Source organism: Schistocerca nitens, chromosome 1 (assembly GCF_023898315.1).
Source record: "Schistocerca nitens isolate TAMUIC-IGC-003100 chromosome 1, iqSchNite1.1, whole genome shotgun sequence".
Classification (NCBI taxonomy): Eukaryota; Metazoa; Arthropoda; class Insecta; order Orthoptera; family Acrididae; genus Schistocerca; species Schistocerca nitens.
Genome location: NC_064614.1, coordinates 481,035,633 through 481,060,513, shown reverse-complemented (window position 1 = coordinate 481,060,513; position 24,881 = coordinate 481,035,633). Strand labels below are relative to the sequence as shown.

Below are 24,881 nucleotides of genomic sequence, written 5' to 3'. Positions count from 1 at the left end.
ATATTTTTCTGCAAATCTGCGATTTGTCGCTCTGCAGCCTCCATGACCAGATAACACATGATCATGCAATTCACATTGCACTGCATCCTCTAACTTTGCTGGCAGTACTACTGGTAGCCTCAATTATGTATGTCTACACAACAAACCACCATGTATGCTAAATTGTTGCAGTTGTCTGTATTATTGCTACTTTTCTTCTCAATCATTCTGCATTTTCATGTCTCTTCCCCAGTGTGTGGATTACATGATAATCCTCTTCACTGAGTTTCAATGCCCATCTCATTAATCTAATGGATGGGTCACTTAAATCTAATAACCATTTCAGAGCTGCATGGACTGAGAAAAGATGTGCAACTCATTAGTTGTTTCAGGTGCTGGAATGACATGGCATAAATAATTCACCTCTTCCAATGCAAAATGATATTTTTTTTTTTTTTTTACTAATTGTTAGTGGACTGCCCGTAACCTGTTGAACACCTCCCTTAATCTCTGCCTGTGTTCCTGGAAATCCCTTGAAAAGTCAATTATGTTGTTGAGAGATATCAAACACTGACTTGCTTTTAATCCTTTCAATACCCTGCCCAAAAACTGCTGGAATGTTGCCAGTGCATTTTTCACCCAGAAGGCATCCTTCTATATTGGTAGTGCCCCAATGGTGCTGAAAATGCAGTCTTTGATCTGTCCTCCAGAGTAACTGGTGGTAGCTACTTCACAGATCCATCATAGAGAAGTACTGGCATTGTCCAAGATTATCTGTTGTTTCAGTTATATTTGGAATTCGGTAAGCGTGTGTTATGGTTTTGCTATTTAAATGTCGAAAATTGTTACAGAAGTTATACAGCTTCGAGCCATCCATCAGCTTCTTGGGCATGATTACTATTCCCACTCCACTTCCCCTCCATGGGCTTCTACTTTGCTCTACTATTCCATCAGCCAATTGTGGATTTATAAATTCTTCCAAGACTGGTTGCAGTGATCATGGTATTCTGTACAGTCTCCTATATACTGGTGCGTCATTCCCTGTTGGTATCCTGTGCTGAGTTACTGGCATCGCAGTCAGTGGCCCTCGTGGAGAAAACAGGTCTTTGAATTCTCATAATAACTCCTCTGTTTGTGCTCTGACGTGGCCAACAGTGTCTCCTTTTACTACATTAACTTCTTCAGGGCTGATATTATCTGTATTTACTGGTACTGCTTTACTAATGTCTCTTTCTTGCATGTGTGAAGTAATGACCTAACAACGTCTCACATAACAACAAGCAGTGGCCAAAACTTCATCTCTTAGTGGTTCCATACACATAATACATTACCTGGTAAGTCTTGCCCTTATTCATCCATAATGACTTGTTAGTTCCACTAAACATACAATTAGGCGAATTAAACCTTAATGTCATTGTTCACACTTAAGTTGGATTTGCTCTGTACAGTAGATGCTCCTTATGAGGGATCAGCATTGACAACAGTCTCTTGCAGGCTCTGGGGTTCCCTCTTACATTTAATAGCTCACTTTTACAACCCCCCCCCCCCCCCCCCCCCACCTCTCAGATAACATTTGCTATCTCCCCTATAACTTCATTCACAATCCATACCACTCCTACTACTACCACCACTAATATTATTCCCATTATTGCTCCATGGCTGGTAGCATTGCCTCTTCACATGCCCCATTCATCCACAGTTAAGACACTTTGTTAGAAGTGAACACATACCTTCGATCCCTTAATCCTATACATATATCAATCTAGAATGAGATTTTCACTCTGCAGCGGAGTGTGCGCTACTATGAAACTTCCTGGCAGATTAAAACTATGTGCCGGACCGAGACTCGAACTCGGGACCTTTGCCTTTTGCGGGCAAGTGCTCTACCAACTGAGCTACCCAAGCTCGACTCACGCCCCGTCCTCACAGCTTTACTTCTGCCAGTACCTCGCCTCCTACCTTCCAAACTTTACAGAAGCTCTCCTGCGAACCTTGCAGAACTAGCACTCCTGAAAGAAAGGATATTGCGGAGATATGGCTTAGCCACAGCCTTGGGGAAGTTTCCAGAATGAGAGCACTCGCCCGCGAAAGGCGAAGGTCCCGAGTTCGAGTCTCAGTCCGGCACACAGTTTTAATCTGGCAGGAAGTTTCATATATCAATCTCTTCTTACTCCAGTGTTAGTCTCACTGCAGTGCGAAGCTCTTTGGGTACCAATGCACACCCCCCTTGACATCCTTAACTAAGTCATTACACCTCCTAGACACTGTATCCAGCTGTTCATGAAAAAAGTGTGCACTCTTTTGTTTCCTGTACCTCTGTTCTAGTTGTTGTCTGATTTATTCAAACATACTCGCATTGCACAATACTGCTGTATGACACATGAATGACTGCTTTACCCACCAGACCCAATCTAGCAATCTACAATAATTGACTATCCGACCAAACCCCCATGTCATTTGATGACCTAAGATTTCCAAGACCGCTAACACGTCACCAGACACACTACCAGAAAAGGGAGATATCAGGTTAGCAATAGCTGGATCTAATCCTAAACTCTGTGATTTCTACTCTACTTCTTTACTTTCCTCTGCCAAACTGCTACATAAAGCTATCTAATCTGCCCTCAGTTAATTTGCTAATGATTGTATAGCTCGATATTGGGTGATGCCCTGTGTCCCTGATTTTGTCTTTGCCTCCTTGGTATTCATTTTTAAATAATAATTCTCACAACAGAAAAATAAAAATTAAACACTAGCACTACTAGAATTCTACTTCTTCTCAGCCACCTGGACACTCTACAGCATCTTGCTGTATATCCAGAATGATGACAGTGGAATGTATTACTTATTGCTGCCACTGATTTGGCTCAAAAGACAGAATGCTCAAGCGAATTACATTGTGCACAATGAACGGGAACTAACCATTCATCCCTCGGATTCCCTTTAAATTGTGATAAATCTACCATACCTATGATTTTACAAAAGAGTAACTTTTGCGTAATCATGATCCCTATACTTCGACACCTTTGTTGTCGCCACACAAGGGAGGGGGGGGGGGGATGGTCTCACTCGCCCCGAATGATGATATTGTGGGTTTGGCTCAGATTGTGCACTGTGAGGTGACACATGCTCTGCTGTAGGTTGTGGCGAAGTCGGCACCCCTTACTCCTCTCTGAAGAGTGCTGGAGATGACGACCACTCTGACACCGCTTTGACACCACTCTGAATGGCCAGTAGGTGAGTGGTGAGGTCAAAAAGGCGCAGTATAAACACTGTGGACAACAAACAGTGTCTTTATTACCTTCAGTTCATATTACTTTGTTGCTCAGTCAGGCAAACATACCTCTCCTTGTTGGCCCTGGCTGTCAGTGATTTATAAGTAGTGGCATCCGCCCACAATGCTGTGTCGTCGCCCAATAGTGCTGATAGAAAGTGCATGTTTAACCGGCAGCCTGCTAGGCCACGACTGTGACCTCAGCAGTGCACTGCTTCTCTTACGATGACGGTGACCCCTCTCGACGGTGCCCTCTGGTCCACACGCAGTCACTGTGGTGGGGCATGGAGACTGCTCTGCTCAGAATTCGACAAGCTGTTCCTGGGTGGAAATCAGACATTGGCTGGTGCTGTGGTGCCAACCCTCCTTGGAATACAATGCTGGTGGCAGCAGGCCGGTAGTGCCCAGACGTTAAGTACCAGGAACTTAGCGCAAAGAGGGTGGATGCAGCTCAGACTTTTGAACCAGTGGCTGTTGCTGGCGATGCTCCGTCATCCTGTGGCTTGGCCCTGGCATCATGGTGGCACTGCAGAACTTGGCAATACTTCGGAGATGATGATGAGTCAATGACAAAACTCCTCTGCCTCAAAAATCAGCATTATTAATATCTCTTTGTAGTACATTTGTTCCCATAAAAGTTGCAGCTAGTCACGTCATTCATAACAGAGACCAGCCCTGGTGTGGTGACATCACCTCGGTCATTGCAACTGCTGTTGCTGCAGTATGCTGTTTTCTGCTGTGGCCGGCTGCCTTCGCTGTGCAACCCATTTATCTCTCTGTTTATACTGTCCTACATGTCACCACATGGGCAGATTCAAATCCGTGGCAACTAATGCAATCTTTCTTGTGACTAACTTACTGCTTCTTATTACTTTTGAGCTAAAACTTAGACCATGGTGTTACACCTGCTTCATAAGGACTATAAATACAGGAACAATTGTGTAGGGGTGCTCACAGTAGCATCTTGTACACCATTTCCTTCACAGGTGCATTGCATTTTCCCAGAAACTTTCCAATAAATCAAATTTGTCTGTAATCATTGCACCAGTATCTGAGACCTGGAACCACTCTCAGAAATTCAGTGACAATGAAACTCTTCTCTCACTAGATCTACTTTTTTCTTCAAGCTTTCCTTTGACAAGCTACATGAAGCTAAAGCTGTACATCCTGCTTCAGAAGACTTGTCCAAATAATCTGCTTTCCTTCATTTGATGATTCTTGTGACTTCAGGATTGTGGCCAAAATGCTGAAGTACATCATTGATCTCTTCATCTACCCAAGGAATCTTAAGGATGCAGCAATGCATCCACTTTTTAAATGCAGTCGGCTTGTTAATGGATGCTATTTTAATAGTACCAAGATTCTCTTCCATTTGCAGCTCTGAGAACATGTAGCATTTTACAGTTCAGCGACAAATTTTAAAGACTGTAATTAGATGTTTGAGTTTTTAGATGTCACTCATGCCGTGCCACCCTTGTTTTTTTTTTTTTTTTTGTTTTTTTCTGTATCATGTCATTTTTGTGCTAGGCAGCATGTTAGGTGTCAGATTTTGGTGTTTTTTTTTTTTGTTAAGGACACACAAACACAAACAAACAAACAAACAAAACTTGTGTGCCCGACCAGGACTCGAACATGGGACCTTTGCTACTTGCTGCAAGTGCTGTACTGACTGCGCTATCCAAGCATGACATGAGACCCACCCTCACAACTTTACTTCTGCCTGTACCTCACCTCCTGCCTTCCAAATGTCAAAGAAGCTCTCCTGCATTCCTTGTGGGCCTTGCATTCCTGGAAGAAAGGATATTGTGGAGACAAGGCTTATCCACAATCGGAGGGATTGTTTTCATTCTCGGAACAATCTCCCAGTCTGTAACTATGCCATGGCTCTGCAATATTATCGCATGCTGTAGTGCTTACAGAGCGGTTTAGTGATTAGCATTGCCCACTAGCGTACTGTGAGTTGCCAGTTCCAACCTCATCACCAGCAGTTATTTGTTGTGTACTATTCCTGGAAAATTTTGAAATGTCTTACATTTACTGTTTTTTGTATATTCTGAAGTATTCAGTGTTTATATAAATACAAGCATTCTGGAATATTTGATGTTTGTATAAATATCTGTCCAGGAGGTCAGTTCTGTTCTGGCTGTATGTCGGTGCTCATAATAAATGTGCTTTCAGTGCTATATGTTGTATTTCATTGGCACTTTCAATTTTGGACTTAAGTGTGGTTACAATACGACATTGTTTGGTGGATACACAAGGTACTTCAAAACATCTGTATCATCATGGGTCCAATCAGATAACATAAAAGTAGTTTCCTACACAGACAGGAACTGGGATACGTTGATACTACCGACCATGTATTCAAGAGACTAGTGTGAATTCCAAGCCAGTAGGAAGTCAACTGCACATCGGACATCCATCAATAGTCCATGGAGATGCTGGTAAGGACCCGACGAAGTGGATGAAAGGAGTCAACTGGATTGCCAAATAGTCCACAACAGGCAGGTTAACAGGATGTGTTCAGAAAATTTGTACTTTTAGTTGAACGCCACAGGCCAGCTATGGTTCGAGAATAGTGAGGAGAAGCTCAGTAGATGGGATAAATTCCAGATCAAACGGAAGAAAATGTTTGGTGACGATCGGCAGCAAGTTCGGTTGTCAAAAGAACAATTGAAGAACAAGTCCCAACATCATGGGAAATGACAAAGCCCTCATAGAGTGTGTTCTGGCCCTATGCCACTTTTGAATCCAAATATGCCAGAAGTTGACAAAATATCACTTTTGAAGAAAGGAGATGCAGAAGACATATACAAAACTCTTCTGGTAAAGGCTTTCACAACTTCCAAGAAAATCATCAGGTTGTGCCAGTGCATTGAGGAAATGTTACATAGAAAGTATCGAACAAAAGTAGTACAGCCAACTCCAAAATGTGGTCCCAATAGAAATTGTGGAAGTTCACCACAACCTCACCTCTTTCATATATCTGTTTGTTAAAGAGGGGTGGGTTTTTATGACACCCAGAACTGACAGATTGAGTAAGCAAGAGATAAAAACCATGAATGTTGCCCCAGTATATTAGGTGGCGTTAAGAGAGACTTTAGAAGAAGAGGTGTATTCATCTTTAGCACCAATCTCTCTTACCAGCTGAATTCACCAGGAAAAATGGTATCAACCAGCTTGGACTTATGATGCAGCCATAAAAAGACAACCAAGCACCCAACCATTGCAGATACAGTGGAGAGATGTTACTTAAATTTCATTTTTGATTTAATATTTCAGTTATACTATAAATCCCCTGTCGTTGAAAATAAATTTATTGATTCTGAAATTTATGCATTTTTTCAGCACCTACTTCAATATTTTGTTACTTCTGCACAGTAATAATTTAATATAAAAATAATTACTTATGTAACACATATTCAGTTACAGATACCTCTCAAAAAGTTTGTTAATTGTAGTGTGATGAACTGTTCATTGTGGTAAGGTGCCTAACATGGCCAATCAAAATGTTTTTTTTGAAACAAGGTCAAGTGAACGAGAAATGGCTAGACAAGGTTCAGGGGTAACATCTTTCACCATTTAGTTTACTCATTTTATTTAAACTAGACCCAAAATTTTTAAATAAGAAAACTCCACTGATGTATTAAGAAGTATAACAACAAAACTTAAAGGATTTAAATAAAAAAACACGTAGCATAAACTAAGGCCTACTGAAGTTCTTGAGAAAGGTTTGCAACTGCCCAGTTCTTAAAAGAAGTGTTAACTACTTGAAAAAAAAAAAAAAAAAAGATAAAAATTAAGAGACTCCCCAAAAATGTGCTTCAACTCGACTTCGCAAATATGTATCAAACCCTTTAAGATATTAAATTCCCAATGAGTCCAGAATATTTAGCAAAATCTTACATTTTTCTCTCAGTTAAACAAGCAACAGCAATTTTTTTGTTTTAATGTTTTAACCATTTAAGAGACACCACCAAAATGTGCTTTGAAGGCAAGCTTACAGTTATGTATAATTGCTTTAAAATGTTAGTCTCAGTGATTCCAGCATACTTCATAAAATCTTAGTTTCTTTCAGTTAAACAAACAACATAGAAATTCTTGAAGTATTGACCATTTAAGAAAAGAAAAAAAAACATTTGAGAGAAGGACCCCCCCCCCCCAGACACACACACACACACATAACGTGCTTTCAACTCATCTTCGTAAATACATATAAATTGCTTTATGTAACTCTTTGATTAGGTGAGCCATTTGCAGAACTGTTGTTCCTCAGTTGTCACAGGTCCATGCATTCTTCCACCCTGTCAGGCCGTTGTCATCTTCAGCAAGGTGTGGCCCTCATGCTGCTAAAACTAGAACACACCAAGACATGTGTTAATGGTTGGTTCCATACCACTTGTCTAGAAATAGTTTAACAAATACACAAGGGGAATATAAGTCCGGTGTAAAATAGCACTGTGCCTTTGGGAATCTTACAGTCAATATGGAAGCACCGAGCTACCAGGGGCTCAAAAGGCAATGGGCAAAAATCAAGGCCTGCAACCCCCATATGGCCATATTAAACCGAAACACAAAGAGATGATAAGGACACAACTCAAAGAGGTGACCAACAGATGGAAGGTTAAACCAACAGCTGCCTAACTTAGGTCAACTCCAGAAAAGACAGCAACTTGCCCATTTCAAGGGCGCAGTTGTAAGGATACACACCCATTACCTCGATGGGGTTTGGAAATATGTAGAATAGAACACCGTGTGAGCCTTCATATTAACTGAATAAATATGAAACATTTGCCAAGAAGACGATACTATCCAGACTCATTGTTTCGGGAATTCACATAAGCAAACAGCTAAGCCATTCATGTGTGGCTCCAAATATCTGCAATGACAGCATTACAGCCACTCCACCAAATAATAGACGTTGAAATAGGTCACTAAGTAGTGGAAAAACGACCAGGGCAGATGATCATTCCCTTCAACCAAACACAAACACCTGTGGACCTCTTTTTCTGGAAAGCAATGGGCCTCCTCCAGTCTGTTCTGGTGGTCGCATCCTAAATCATACTGCCACTTCTGTCTGGCCAGAGGTGCTCCACAAGACTCCTTACGTCGATCACTCAGTCTGACATACTACCGATCGCGCCCTCTCGTGGCCACCGTTGCTGAAATCGAGCTGCCGCTACAAGGCCAGTGCCTCCAACAGAACAAGAACATGTCAAAAGTGAACAAACAAAGGATAGACAGACCCTGGGAATTCAAAGGAAGCTGAGCCGCACTGCTCAACCTCTCCCACCAAACCCACAGAAAACCCCCTACCTGTTTTATTTGTTGAGTGTTCAGGGAGAAGTCTAGTTCTCCTTAACCAGGAAAACCAGAGCTGTGGACAGTCTCCCTGATTCAAGATTGCGCATAATCAAGTTGACCTGACCCAGTACTTGGATGATCTCAAAAGGACCCAAAAACTGGGTATTAACTCACTAGAATAGCCCTTCCTCCCTTTCTTATTAACATTGGGGTTGCATGCAAAAATCCAATCACCTACCTTACCCCTAAATTCTCTCTGCCATTGATTACAACCATCAGCTATCCTCTGATGGGCCCACAATACATTTTGACATGTCTTCCTCCATTTCTCCTGCAGAACCTTAGCGTCAATACTATCCAGGGGCAAATCTTTAAGTGACAAAATGTTTTCCAGAATTGAATTAACACAAGGAAAGCAGGAGCAGCTTTCAGTAAGCCATGTTGGGCCGTATTAAAGGCAAAATTAAGCTACCCCACAGAGCGGTCTCACTTACTCTGCAAATTACAATTGAAAGCAATAAGAGCCCCTTGCAGATTTCGGTTGGCACATTCCGCTAAAGATCGTTGAGAATAATATGGGGTAGTTATGACGTGATGGATAGCCTGCTCAAAACAAAATCTCTTTAAGAACTTAGATTTAAAAGCTGATCAAATATCTTGGCAGGCCAATGGTGGAATTTATCCCCAACAGGTGTTGAATCGTACTAGGAGCCTTAACCTCATTTGAAGGTTTTTCATGAATAACTCAAAAAATGCAGCCTGTAGCAAAAACTTATACCAGTACAAAGTTAAACTACATCGAATTTCACACAGAAAAGCTTCTATTCTTTTTTTATGTAGAACTAATAGTGTCAAGAGAGCGAGAGAATATTGAAAATTTAGTGTGAGGTGCATGTACTATAGCTTAGGTAGTTGTTGTAGGCCAACCTGAGGTAGTGTCCCGACTTTATAGACCACAAAATCTATCCTGTATCAAATTGTTCATTTAGACTTTCCATACACCAGTGTGATACACTGTAACAGCTATCATTTACGTCCTGTAATTCTGCTTTTGATTTGAAAAGAAAATCCCAAATTTCAGAAGCTCAATAAATGTTTACATGCCTTTGAGTGAATTTTTACATCTTACTGATGAAATTATCTCGGGTTATCATCTGAGTTATGACATCATACTACAGCAGTGTTCCAACAACTTCCCTACTAGTCATCTTCAGGCAAAGTCATCACCTGAAGATGACGAGTAGGAAACTTGTTGAAATTCTGCCACAGAATCACTCCTTGGCTCAGGTGATAACCTGAGAAAACTTCATCATTGAGGTTCGCCGAGAAAGCCTGCATTCCCATGTATTGTTACTCCTTGTTCTTCGGTGTAGCATCACCTTGGAATGTTTTGTCAGTGATTATGGTAGGCACATGAGCTGCAGTCTTCAGCCATTGCCCAAACAGAGCGGATCGCAAAGTGACTCAGGAGTAACTTCACTCTCTGCACTCTTGACTCAGTAACAGAGTCAACTTGCAGCTCATTTTCTTGACTCAGCGTCTCTCCATCTAAGTTTGTCTTTACCGGATATTGTTCTTTATATTTACAACAGTATGTGTATTACATTTAATTATTTTTACATGAATGAAAGTGTATGTTTATATTATTTGTTTTTAATTATTTATGTATTTATTTATTTATTTTATTTGATCAGACTAAAGCCTTCAGAACCCTTCTTACATCAGATGAGCATTTTATATCCAATTACAAAACTTATTAAATCATAATTACTTAAAAAGTCGTAGTCTTTTTAACATGAGATGTCTTCTTCTATCTGCATGTCCTAGGCATTTACCTGTTACATCCTCTTGGCTGGAATTATTTGGCGTTTTGCTTCTTCCTTAGTTTTCCTAAGGATCTTCTGTCCACTGACTAATAATTCATCATTAATTTGGGTATGCTGTTGTCTTCCGTTGTTGTGACATAGTCCTTCAGGTGTTACTGTAGCCCTAAATGTTCTCACTTAAGATTTTCACTCCCAGATCTTCTGAAATTATATTGTATCCCAGGTATGTTAGTGCCCTGTGAGCATATCTTTTCAAAAGCAGGCCAAATATGCACTGAGAAAGGAAACCAACTCACTTTGAGTAAAATAGGTCACATTTTATTTATAAATGATCTTATTGTTTAATTTTCCCTATTTATTATTGTCATGCTGATTGTAAGTGATGACTGTATCTTATAATTCACATATTATGTTTTGTTTCCCCAAAAAGTATGAAAATGTAACAAGAAACAGTCTGATTTTTAAAATTTTTCCACTTGATAAAAAAATTTAGGATTTTGTTAAGGTATTTTCAATTTTTACAGCAGATGAAATGAAGAACTTTTCAATCTCAGAACTACGTAAACTTATTACTCCTCTTTCTGTGTTTTTTTTTTTTCTTCGAAATAGAATCCAATCCGATAAAAATACAGGTATAGTGACCTTTCATTATTTATTTTTATGAGTAAATGGTGCGTGTCAGGGAGTTAATTCATTCCTGCACTTGAGCAGTTCTGATCCAATCTCTGAAAAGAATGGTTTTGCCCATCTCTAGTACAATCAACTCCTACACCAAGTATAACGCCCTGTAGAAGAACTGACATTTAGAGGACAGTGTGTTTCTGCTATGGACAGCCTGGACACATTGTATGCTATTGCAGAGAAAGAATGCAAGTTTTTGATGACTTCTACACAGCTGCAACAGTCTATAGTAACACCAAGCCAGTAACAAATTTAACCTCATCCCACTTACTGGCAATTGGTTGAGTGATGACATATGATGCACAATAAGCTTTGTTCATTTAAACTATCACTGTCAGAGTCGTCACCAGTAAAAATAACTTCGAAATGCCAATTAAAGTCACTGTCTATGTAACTGTGTGTATTCAAGCTTAACATGAAATGATGTCCTCCGTGTACAGTGGTTTGTCAGTCCTACTTATAACTGCTGTGATGTCAGAGAAGTCACTTTACAATTGTTTTTCTATCAAAACTGCTGCCGTGTATCAGTTCCTTCAGTGGAAACTCTTTAGGAACATACTCTGAAATCTCACTTAATTCTTATTCTTATAAAAAGCGTTTTTCTGACGGTCTATTTTTGTCTACTCGTTCATCCATTCCACGGACTTGTCCACCAGCTATTGCCAAGGGCTATCTGTCCTTGGAAAATGCATCTTACTTTTCATTTTTGCCTTTATGTATTCTCATGCTGGCCTTCTGAAACTCCCGTAACCGTGCTCTGAAGCCCGTCATGATGATGTGGCATCCTTGTGTGTGCTGCTGCCCCGCAAATGCAACAGTGGTAGCTTCCTGCCTTTGTATGGTCCCAGTGATTCTATTTTTAATGGTAAATTGAAATTGAAACATCTTGTGATCTATAACTTGTATCACAATGCTGTTTTCGTCAAACTTGTGTTAATAAAATTTTATTTGTATCTACATATGATTCTCTCCTTCATTATTGTAATTTATTTACTTACTAGCTAGTAGTGCAATGAGCATGCACTGTAGAATGAGCTACCACTGCCATGCTTCACCGGGAGTATACAAAAATGGACTCAAACACAAGGGCACCGCTTGACTTTCAAGATTTTCTTTGGCAAGACACAGCAGTGTTGATGAAATCACAGCTATTGCTGTATTGAATGACATTGCTGCTGAACAGAGGGAAGATCCAACTCTACTGAAAGGCTTAGAAGGCTTGAAGGAGGAGGAACCGACTAAAGGAGAATTTCAGTTGATAAATGGGAATGGCTGCTCACTATCCCAGTTCATCTATGACGAACTATCCAGAAGTATTTCCTTGACGCTCTAACATCTGGTCATCAGGAATTGGTAAAGACTCTAGACAGAATCAGATGCCCGTATCACTGGCTGGATCTATATTGATGTGTTGCACTGTTTTGAGCAACTGCAAGGAATGCCGACGATGGAAGTGCATACCGCAGTAACTTACAAAGGATCTGATACCAATTCTTCCTGCAATAGTGCCATGCTCTTGAATTGAAATTGATGCATTGGGGAGGTTCCAGAGGTCCACAAATGGGATAATTTCCACTGACTAACTCACCTATTATGCTTCCACCAAAGCTGTGGCAATTGATGAAGCTCTGTAAATTGCAAAGTTCCTCGTACAAGACATTGTTTTGAAGTACAGTGCATTCCATGTGATGGTCTCTACTGTTGCAAAAGTTTTGCAGCAAAACTAATATCAGAGGTAATTTCACATCGCAACATCACCTACCGGATGACAACTGCATACCATCACCAGATGAATGCTCACAGAATGCTCCAATTAAGGTGGTGGCAGATGTGCTCTTGAAGTACGTTGACATCAGACAGAGAGATTGGAATACAGTACTGCCCATCGTGACGTTTGCACACAACACAGTAAAGGAAGACACCACAGGCTTCACAACGTTTATTCTGCTCCACTGTTATGAGGTAAAAATGACAAGAGAGACACTGTTCCCATTTTAGGTAGATGATCTCAGGATGGCTGTGTGAAACGCCTCATCACTGGGACTGAAGAAGCAAAGCAGCTGGCTCACGTACAAACCCTGGACGCCCAGGTGAAAGACCAAAAACACTAAAACACCAAGCACCAGCCACTGAACAGCAGCATGTGAGACTTGACACCTATCCAGAAAGAGAGACTACTGGAAAAATTACCAAAGCACTACTTTAAGCCCATCAAATCCATTGTCACTTGTTGTACATCACATTTGAAGTTGAGAGTTATGACCCTTCATCTAGAAGACGAGCGCAGAGATGTTGTCTGTGCTGTCCGTATGAAGACCTACCAAGGGCCAGAGTCACAGAGCAATGAGAGGGCTGCCTTCGGTGCTCATCATAATGAAGAGAATTTAACATGACCAGAATGTGTGGATCAGCCGGTGCTGCCATACAAAGGACAATTGGCAATATCTAGATCCAGAATGCTCAATTGGCTCCAGTGAAAGTTCTGAAACAGTGGACTGCTGTTTGTCCACGAGAGGGAGTGATGCAGTGATAAATGTCACTTGCTGACATGCTGTGGGTTGTCAGTTCAAAACTTGCCACAAGCAGTTGTTTGGTATTTGGTATTTGTCATTTTGGAAGGCTCTTGAAATATACTAAGTTTGTAATATTAGCATATTTTGGAATAGTTTGTATAAATAGTTCCATTCTCTGTCCAGGTGGTCAGTTCTGTTCTAATTGTATGTTGGTGTTTCTAATAAACATGCTTTCGGTGCAAAGTATTGCTTTTCATTGACAACCCTACATCCAGTTTTGGACTTATGTGTGGTTACAACATGAGAATATCCTTTCCGCCTGTTGTTGTTTCCACTTTGGAAATGATGCCCCAGTCTGTCGCTAAGCCTTGTCTTCACAATATTGTTTTTTCCAGGAGTGTTAGTCCCACAAGATATGCAGGAGAACTTGCTCTGAAATGTGGAAGGTAGGGTATGAGGTGCTGGTGGATGTGAGAACAGGTCTCAAGCCATGATGGGGCAGCTTAGCCAGTATAGCAATTGCCTGTGAAAGGCAAAGGTCTGAGGTTTGAGTCACAGTCCTACACACAGTTGTAATCTGCCAGGAAAATTTGAGTTTTTAAAATTTGTTTTATTTTGGTAATGTTTTCATGGTCTTGGTGACATCATCTATTGGTTGTTCCATGAGGCTTTTTTAATCATCTCGTTGATTACATCTTCAGTCTGTCTGTGTGATATCACTTTGTTTACTAATTGCATCTGTTGTGTCTAAGATAATATGCATCCTTGTCTGACATCTTTTAGTATTCTGATGTCATATGAATCATGAGAAGTCAGTCAAGAAATTAATGACATTTCAGTGTAGGCACGCATCTTATAATTTTACTTTTATGATATTTACTTCTGAATCTTTTTGCGCCAATAAGTGTTTAACTTTTTTCTAACTGCACAAATCTTTGTGAAACTCCTGATACGGTTTATTGATAGTGTGCTTCAACTGTTATGCATGCTGCTCACATTAATTAATAAACATATAGGCTACTGTGAAGAAATTATGTGGTGACTGACCTGAAATCTTTTTGTACTTTTATAGATGCTAAAATTATCTTTTTTCTTTTGTGAGTCCATTGTGTATCTTACGAGGTAGTGGACATATTTGTAGGGTATCCCTTGAGTGCTTGACAAAAGTTACAACAATCAAAATCACCTGACAGTACTGTGTATTCGGTACATGGATGAGAATATTGATCTGAAGAACATATTGAAATATACCACCATAAAATAAAAATCCCATCTAATTTCATTTATGATATATTGATATCTCAGAGTACCTGCTGGCATGGAATCAGCACCTGAACTGGTCGTATCGATTGGACTCGTAAAATTTAGAAGCATTTAATCATGGGTGGAGCCTGATTTGAGCACAGCTTTGCTAAGTTATAGAACTGTTTATTTGACTTGCTAAGCTGTTCAGATTCTTGTAGGTTGTTGTCATTAGTACAGTTGTCAGATGGTTTGCTGTTATATGCAGGTCCCTGCAGCATCTGTATTTTGTCCTGGCTGAAAGAGAATTGTTAGCAGTGAATTGAGGAAGCTCGGGCAGCGGCTAGAAGCTGTGGGAAGTACCCAGCTACTCATGTGACCTGTCGATGCTAGATAAAGTTTCATTGAATATACAGCAAAGTGGACGTAAGAAATCCAAATATTTGTGCAATTTTTGTTCCAGGACAATGTACAGCAGAGCTTTAGATTCTGAAGATAGGTTAGTGAACTTGTGAAAGACTGTAACAGCATCAGACAGAATGTAGTAGAGCTGTTGGGCATGTGCAATAAAAATGTAGACCAAGCAGAGTAGCAAGACTTGAATTAAAAAAAAAAAAAAAAAAAAAAAAAAAAAAATCATGGAAATAATGAAAATCTGTACACAAACTTGCTCGCATTCTTGTGAGCAGACAGAAGGTATCTATGAAGGGATGCATGAATGGATGATGATGGAAAATTTTAGTGAAAAAGTAGGGAATAAACTAAAGAGCAATTCTTCCATCGGAACCAGTTTGCATGATAACAGAAATGACTGAAGTTATATATTAGTAGAATTTGATAAAGGCAACACATTGTTTCTTTTAAAAGAACACAAATTAAGACATTCCATTTGTGAGGACCAAATGAAACTGACTATTTTATCGAACAATGTATAAATTGTGCTGGATGAGAAAAAAGTTAACAAGGGAGCTCTTAAAGAGGAGGCAAACATTTTTAAACAGGCTGTGATAGAATATGGTTGGATATGCTGAGTTTAACAATACTGTGTAGAATTGCCTTAAGAAGATGTGAAATTTTTTAGGGGGTGTGAGCAGGGGGCATAAGTTAATGTTGAATATCTACATTTGACCAATTAAGATGGCACAGTGACTGAAAATGTTGACAAAATTTTTTAAATTAATAATTTCTTTAAATGTTTGTGTAGTTAGAGAGATGAGTCAGTAACAGTGACAATGAGGTAATGCCAAATAAAGTGTACAAAGTCAATTCAAGGTATGAAGAAAGTTCATGTATGTGTTTAAGTAAAAAATAATTATAGCTGGCAAGCAAGTAACTCAAAAGTAGTAAAACAGTTACCCAAAACTGGAAAAGTGTTGTAATTGGAAATCCAAATCTGTCATTAATTTTTACATATTACACTCTCATGTCATATATTCTGAAACAGTATTCATTTATATTTGACCAAAATTTAGTCCATGTACAAGAGTTTGAAATGAATGAAAAAACTATTTAAAATGTTTGATGCTCTCTATCTCGATCTCAATATATTTCAGTTAAGCCGTTGTTCCAGAGAACACCTCATTGATAGTAAAGGAGACATACCAATTACAGATGTACAGTATTGCCCTTCCATCCATAATATTCAACATATTCACTAACAGTTTCACCAACCACATAGGGGGGGGGGGCAAAAAAAAAAAAAAAAAAAAAAAAAAAAAAACTAGGTTTCAGTCAGCACCAGGTGGCTCTATTTAGAAGCAGTTATAGAGTAAGAGACTATTTGAAAATTTCAAACAAAATTATAGAATATAGCAAAGAGTATATATTATTTCTTTTCCTGGATATTGAGCAACTCGTACACTCCTGGAAATGGAAAAAAGAACACATTGACACCGGTGTGTCAGACCCACCATACTTGCTCCAGACACTGCGAGAGGGCTGTACAAGCAATGATCACACGCACGGCACAGCGGACACACCAGGAACCGCGGTGTTGGCCGTCGAATGGCGCTAGCTGCGCAGCATTTGTGCACCGCCGCCGTCAGTGTCAGCCAGTTTGCCGTGGCATACGGAGCTCCATCGCAGCCTTTAACACTGGTAGCATGCCGCGACAGCATGGACGTGAACCGTATGTGCAGTTGACGGACTTTGAGCGAGGGCGTATAGTGGGCATGCGGGAGGCCGGGTGGACATACCGCCGAATTGCTCAACACGTGGGACGTGAGGTCTCCACAGTACATCGATGTTGTCGCCAGTGGTCGGCGGAAGGTGCACGTGCCCGTCGACCTGGGACCGGACCGCAGCGACGCACGGATGCACGCCAAGACCGTAGGATCCTACGCAGTGCCGTAGGGGACCGCACCGCCACTTCCCAGCAAATTAGGGACACTGTTGCTCCTGGGGTATCGGCGAGGACCATTCGCAACCGTCTCCATGAAGCTGGGCTACGGTCCCGCACACCGTTAGGCCGTCTTCCGCTCACGCCCCAACATCGTGCAGCCCGCCTCCAGTGGTGTCGCGACAGGCGTGAATGGAGGGACGAATGGAGACGTGTCGTCTTCAGCGATGAGAGTCGCTTCTGCCTTGGTGCCAATGATGGTCGTATGCGTGTTTGGCGCCGTGCAGGTGAGCGCCACAATCAGGACTGCATACGACCGAGGCACACAGGGCCAACACCTGGCATCATGGTGTGGGGAGCGATCTCCTACACTGGCCGTACACCACTGGTGATCGTCGAGGGGACACTGAATAGTGCACGGTACATCCAAACCGTCATCGAACCCATCGTTCTACCATTCCTAGACCGGCAAGGGAACTTGCTGTTCCAACAGGACAATGCACGTCCGCATGTATCCCGTGCCACCCAACGTGCTCTAGAAGGTGTAAGTCAACTACCCTGGCCAGCAAGATCTCCGGATCTGTCCCCCATTGAGCATGTTTGGGACTGGATGAAGCGTCGTCTCACGCGGTCTGCACGGCCAGCACGAACGCTGGTCCAACTGAGGCGCCAGGTGGAAATGGCATGGCAAGCCGTTCCACAGGACTACATCCAGCATCTCTACGATCGTCTCCATGGGAGAATAGCAGCCTGCATTGCTGCAAAAGGTGGATATACACTGTACTAGTGCCGACATTGTGCATGCTCTGTTGCCTGTGTCTATGTGCCTGTGGTTCTGTCAGTGTGATCATGTGATGTATCTGACCCCAGGAATGTGTCAATAAAGTTTCCCCTTCCTGGGACAATGAATTCACGGTGTTCTTATTTCAATTTCCAGGAGTGTATCTGTATGTTGAAGATATGGGCTCTACTGAAAACCCACAGTTACAGTTACACTTCATCAGGATAGTTGGATATTCGGAATTGAAAGAGATGTTCAGAACTAGTGTTATGAGCACTGGGTGAAGTTTTCAGAAGAAAGGATACTGTTTAATGGAACCTATCTGAGCCACTTTTGTTTTGATGATGACATGGTACGGTTTGCATCTAGTGCTGAAAGTATTAACAAATGGATAAACTTGATAGACCAGCTTTGAAAGAGCCTTACAATTGTAAAAGACTAAAATAATATATAATCTTTACATAGAAAAGAAAATTGTACGAATTAAACATGAAGTTATAGAACCAGTTCAGAAGATTTTTTTGTATTTAGAGCATTTGAATGCAGCATCAGGATGGAAAAGGAAAGAAATGAATGGTGTGATTTTTCAGCAAACTAAACTTTGCAATATATTTGAAACAGGTAATTTACAATCCGTCTATGTTAACAGTTTCCACTTATGGCAGTGACATGTGGTTGGTTGTTTGAAAGTCATTTAATAACTGAGGAGTTTCATATTGGTAATTACACTATCTGGTGTGTGTGTGTGTGTGTGTGTGTGGGGGGGGGGGGGGGGGATAACTCTTTAGATTACAGTCAATGTAAATGTTGCAGTAGAAATGTTTTGACTGACCCCCTGTCAACATATTGTACATTTTCTTACCTGTTATTGGAAGAGGCAAATTTGTGTTTGATTGTAGTTGATAGCTAGTGGAACAGCACAGAAGTTTTAAATTGAAGAGCAATGTTTATTTTATTGTTCAAGAGTAAAGTAACTTCTTTTGTCTCATGGACAAGTTTATATAAAATTTTGTGTGTCCTTTTTTTCAGGTTCAAGAGTTCCAGAACTGGAATTCCTGGCCTGATGGCCCAGATGCTGTAGTTGCAGAAAAAGCACAAACAAATCCTATTCAGCAGAAAATTGAAATGTACCGCCAGAAAGTAAAACAAACTGAAAACTTGGAGCCTGAGGAAGAACCAGACTTCTTTCAGGTGTGTATTCCCTAATTTCAGTATATGTAGAGAACATAATTAGATTATTATTAGCAATGTCTTTCTGGACTAAGAAGAGGGTGGGCCTAAGTAACTGTAACTGTTGTAGATTTGCTGTTTAACCAAGTCAACAATTAATTGTAAGAAGCATTATTATCAGAGAGTTCTGATATATGGCTTGATCAAATTCAGTACAGTTTTTTGAGGGTGCAAGAATGGAAAAAAATGACTATTTCAGACATTAGTTTGTGTTGAAATAAATATAGAATAGATTCTAATGACATATGCTTTGAATGTTGTATACAGAAAATTAATCAGAAATATTGAGCATTGCATGAAACACAATGAAATAAAATTATCTTGTAAATGGAATTAGAAACATTTTTTAAATCTTTTTCTTTACATGCAACTGCATTCAGTAACAAAATACAAATATTTGGTTACAGGACATGACACCCAGGATAACAAAACAGCCAAAAATTGTACTTAAAACAGAAACGGAATCAAGGTGGAATGATGGTGTTTCACCCCGCTTGACCTTGGATGCTGACTCAATTGGATTTCCTGTAAGTGAATGAACTGTGTGTGTGTGTGTGTGTGTGTGTGTGTGTGTGTGTGTGTAGGGGGGGGGGGGAGAGAGAGAGAGAGAGAGAGAGAGAGAGAGGGGGTGGGGCGAGAGATGGGGAGGGGGGGGAGGAGGGGGGGGGGGAGCAAGACACATCTGAAGACTTGTTTGCAACATAGTGGGTTTACTTCTAAAAGGCAAATATTTCAGCAGATTTTTACAAGCAGGATTTTATTGTTAGTGTTCACTTTGATTTTTTATCCTTCTGTCAGGGTAATAACTTCATTACTTAATTAAATAAGTACATTAAATAATGCCCACATGATGAACAAAATTATACATTCTTTTTATTAAACAAAACATTTTAGATACAGGCATTTAACATTAAGTTTGATATGTACAAATATTTTGATTTTATAACATGTAATATATCTGGAACTATGGTTCATAATACAGCTAAAGGCATGGAGTTCTGCAGATTAAAATCTGTTAAACCTAAACGTTGATGAGACTTTCCTGTTTCATAACAGAAGGAAAGGAAAGGAAAAACATTCATGCACATATGTTAAATTAGACATTGAGATAACTTTACATCTTGCCTGTGCAGCTGAAGATGTTGCTCTTGGGGATTTCTGAACTGGGCAGTTGGATGTTAACTGCAGGTTTGACAGCTGAAGTTGGGAGCAGTGAGGTACATCAGCAGCCAAAAGTGAGAAATGACTAACTAATAAATTGAAATCAGCTGTGCAAAATCTTGGAATTTGTTTGAGAACTAATAGCAAGTGTTTCCAATTCTGAAGTGTAGTCAGTCATGCCTGATCCACAACTTATTGCATTGAGTTCCAGGAAATGTGTCATATTACAAACTTGAAGCTGGTGTTTTAAAAGTTTTTAGTTTTGTTTGAAAGCCTCAATATTGTCTGCCAAATCTAGTTAGAAATGATTCTCCCCTTGCACTGTTAGATTTAATGAATTCAAATAATTGGTGATGTCGATAAAAGTGAGGTTAACTGTCAGTGATGATCTCTTTTTTACTTATCTCTAGAAATGTTGCAATCCCTTCTCATAAATTAAGGACATATTCAGGACTTGTACACAGCTTAACCACCAGACTTCAGGGCATTATTGAATGTTAGCATTTTCGACTTCAATGTCAGACAAGAATTACTTAAATGTATAATTTCTTAATTGATGATGTTACTAGATATAGTTCACAGTATGGACAACAATCTTCATTATGTGACTTACTGTAACTGATTTAGCACATAGTGTGTCTTGATCTATAGAGCAATGAACTGCAGCTGTCAGTGACAACCTGGCAGATTCCAGTTTCTCTGTTATCAAGCTAGTAAGACCACTTCACTCTCCCTGCATTCATAGTTCACCACTTCAGTCCAAAGGAATTGGTTAACAGCTCCATGACATCAAAAATGTCCTGGCTGATAGTGACCTGAAGTGAAATTAAACTCGGAAACTCCTCCATCACCTCTAATTTGTGGCATTTACTTGCTGCACAAAAATCACTAACTGGGCTGGATCTGACATGTCAGTAGAATTGTCAGCTATGATGGAGAATGCTGTGAACTGGAGTGCCCTCTGAGTCAGCTGATGCTGTACATCTGCAGCCATATCAGCAGTGTAGTGTTCCACTATATGATGAGAAAGCACGATTTGCTCAAACTTTGAGACTTGTTCTGGATAAAATTGTTCCACTGCATCTGATATACATTCCTTAATGTATTCTCCATCACAAAGTTGCCTTGAAAGCTATTATGTAACTCACTTGTAGCAATGGCCTTTCAATGCCATCTCCCTCCTGTACAAACAAATTGTATGTTTTTAAATAATCATATCTCCAAATTTCTCACAATATGGTGATTAATTTTCATTTGTGTTAACCACTTTCTTCAGTTTTATTTAGTTATGCATTTATGTACTTTTCTCTTTAAGCCTTCATGACACATAATTTATAAGAATTTGTCACTTATTTGCTTGTGCGTAACTTTGTTTTATTCTTTTGTTTCCCTATAATTTTCTGTTATGTATCATATCGTTCATATGCATGGTGTTGCAGTGATGTTCGAATGAGAGCTGCTTCAAGCTCATAATTGTGCAGTGGCATATTAAGCACTTTGCTTGTCCTTCAAACAATGCAGAAAAGTTAAGCAATTCCCATTCTGTGTTGAACAATATGGCTTCTTCAATTTTTTATTTATTTATTTATTTTTTGGATAAATGCGTAGATTCCGTAGTTTTCCGAAGGCAGAATGTAAATCTATTATTTCCCTCTCACCCCTCTGTGTCAGTCATTGCACTTGGAACACTAGGCAGGAGCATGGCTGGGGAAAGGAGGCACTGGTGCCCATGGAAAACTCTTTGGACAGGCCTGTTTTTGTGGATTAGATTGGATATATTTTCATTCCAGAGATCCATAGTAAGGGGATAACCAGGAATGCAGAAAAATTGTAACACAAGAATACTTAATGCATATCTAAAAGAAAAAAAGGGTTGGTAATTTTCCTTCTACAGATTCTAAGTTAAATGGTCCTCATGGATGTAGAACAAGTAAAAAATCTGAAACATACTAATTGAAGAGGCAATACCAAACTTGTCACAGACAGACTTGTAAATGTATATACACAGAAGTACATTTAATAATCTTAGGCTAATGTAACCACACATCATCAGATAGAAAGCAGTTTACAATACTTATCAACATTGATCACATTACTGCACTGATAATGTGCAGAAGTCAGATTTTATATAACACATACTTTATGTGATATTATTAACAACACATAAATGGGTTAGTTCTACTCAGAAATTAATCAGTGTTGTGCAATAAGGTGACCATAAATAAACCTTTTAGGCTCCTCTTAAACTGAACTTTATCAGTAGCTAAATTTTTGTGGATGCTGGCAATTTTTTGAAAATGTGTATTTGTGAGTAAAGGATGCCATTCAGGAGTAAAATAAGTGACTTAAAATGTTTATGTAGGTTATTCTTATTTTTTCTGGCATTGATTCCACTGGTTTGGAAAATGAGTTATTTAATTTATGAGGAATTTCATAAAGGAATAAAAATATTGGGGAGTAGCAGTTAGTACCTCCAGTTCCTTGGCTAGACCTGTATGGGACAGTGAGGAGTTCACAGCACAAATAATTTTTAAGGTATTATTTTTTTTATTTTTGACTGAATCACTTTTTATGATACAACCATAACTGCTTTCTGCCTTCAATGTAAGAATGGGAAAATAGGCTGAGAGTGTGAAGTTTGTGTTAAAGACAGCACTGGACAAAAATAGTCCATGCAGCTGTGGTAGCAACAATGCTATGATAGTGTAATGGTTAGCATATCTGCCTAGTAAGCAGGAGACCTGTGTTAAAGTCCCAGCTGTGGCACAAATTTTAATTAATTACTTCAGATTCTACCATTGTCGAAGATAAAGTGTCCATGCATTGTCAATCACGTCTCCACAAACGGAATGTCCTTTTTTCCAAATAAGTTATATTACACACTTTTGAACTTGGAGAACTTAAGCCTGGGTTGGCGAGTTACCTTAAAAAATGATCCCATATGGTGTTGTGGAATGAAAGTCGGCAAAATATTCTACCTGTTTTCAGAAGTGACAATATCTACATTGCAAGTAAAACTCATTCAGGTGCTTCAGCAGCTCTGTAGTATTCTCCTTACAGTTGAATTTACTATCAAGTTTTTGTTGCAAGAATTTAACACTTTCAACCTCTTCTATCTGCCTATGTTCTAGACGTACGTGTTATGGTCTAAAGTCCGAAGACTGGTTTGATGTAACTCTTCACTGTAGTGGTCATGTGCAAGCATCTTCGTCTTATAGTAACTGCTGCAACTTACGTCTGTTGCTTCGTCAAGCCTTGCTTATCCCATTTGAAGAGGTCGTTAGAAGAAAGTGCTAATCCACAAGGCCATAGTTTTGTGTTAGTGTATGCTATAGGTGTAGATAAATCTGTAATGTAACAGTTGTGTTACTAAATGTGACACTTCTGTCACTAAATGTAACTGGGTTTTCTCTTTGGATGCTGTCAGTTGTCAGGATGAGCATTCTAAAGCATTCTGTCAGGGTGAAAATATTAAATAAATTAACTTTTCTCTCTTAACAACATGTGGGCAGGGTGGGTTCTTCCTTGGCTCGGGTATGAGGTCGAATGAAACATCATTTTTTCATAAGATAACTTTTATTGAAGGTTTGTACAACTGTATCTTACGGAATGTTCTGGTTCGGAGAGCGGCAGCTGTGTCGTTTGTGAAGTCTTCTGCTGCGGCAGCGGCGGTGGTGTCTGATTACGCGTAGCGGTGTGTATCTCGTGTCGCCGTCTCGCCCAGTTGACTGGAGACGCGCAGCGCGAGGTGGCCCGTTTAATTATTGCAAGCGAAATCGTGTATCGGATGATACCTTGGGTGTCGCGTCCCAGTGTTTCTCTTCTCTAAGCGGCCGCGTGTGTTCTGTGTCGATCAGCGGAGCGGCGCGGCGGGGCAAGGCCAGTGTCCCAGACTCGAACCACGGACTCCCACTTGCCAGTCTTCGGCTGTCAGGTCTTCATCCCAGCTCACAGGTGACTGCTGAGGTGAGGCAGTCTCCTTCCCGTCCTCACGAGGCACCCGGGTATGTAAAAATCAGACTTCGAATACCTTTTAACATCTGTCTTCTGGGGCCGAGGCTGCTGCTTGCTATTCCATTACAGCGACGGACTTGGTGCGTCTGTGCATGATGCAGACTCTTCTTGCATGACGGTCTTCAGCACCGAAACTGACTGAAAACTACTGCTACTCTTCTTTTCTTCCTTTGTCTCTCGTCTTCGTCTCCGTACCCGTCTCCGTCTCCGTCTTTGTCTCCGTACCCGTCTCCGTCTCCGTCTTCATCTGTCTGGCCCACTGCGTCTCGCGTATTTATTCACTTCAATTTACTTGAGGTGAACGACTTTACGGTCATTGCCTCTTCTGTCACGTTGAGAAGCTCCTCGAAGAATCTTCTTAACGTCGGTCATTGGCTCTTGGAATGTAGGCGAGGGCCTTTGATCCCATGTGACGACTGAGAAACACGTGAGCCGGTCATTGCCTCTTCTGTCACGTTGAAAAGCTTCTCGAAGAATCTTCTTAACGTCGGTCATTGGCTCTTGGGATGTAGGCGAGGGCCTTCGCTCACATCCGACA

At 40.3% G+C, this 24,881-nt stretch overlaps 1 protein-coding gene across 1 annotated transcript in view; it reads left to right on the top strand.

Moving 5' to 3' along the window:
* LOC126252251 (receptor-binding cancer antigen expressed on SiSo cells) overlaps positions 1-24,881 on the top strand; it is a 49,155-nt gene that overhangs the window by 5,582 nt on the left and 18,692 nt on the right. Inside the window, exons 2-3 of the mRNA XM_049953126.1 lie at positions 18,968-19,129; positions 19,576-19,695. Coding sequence (XP_049809083.1) covers positions 18,968-19,129; positions 19,576-19,695 — 282 coding nt within the window. The remainder of the gene's footprint in view (positions 1-18,967; positions 19,130-19,575; positions 19,696-24,881) is intronic.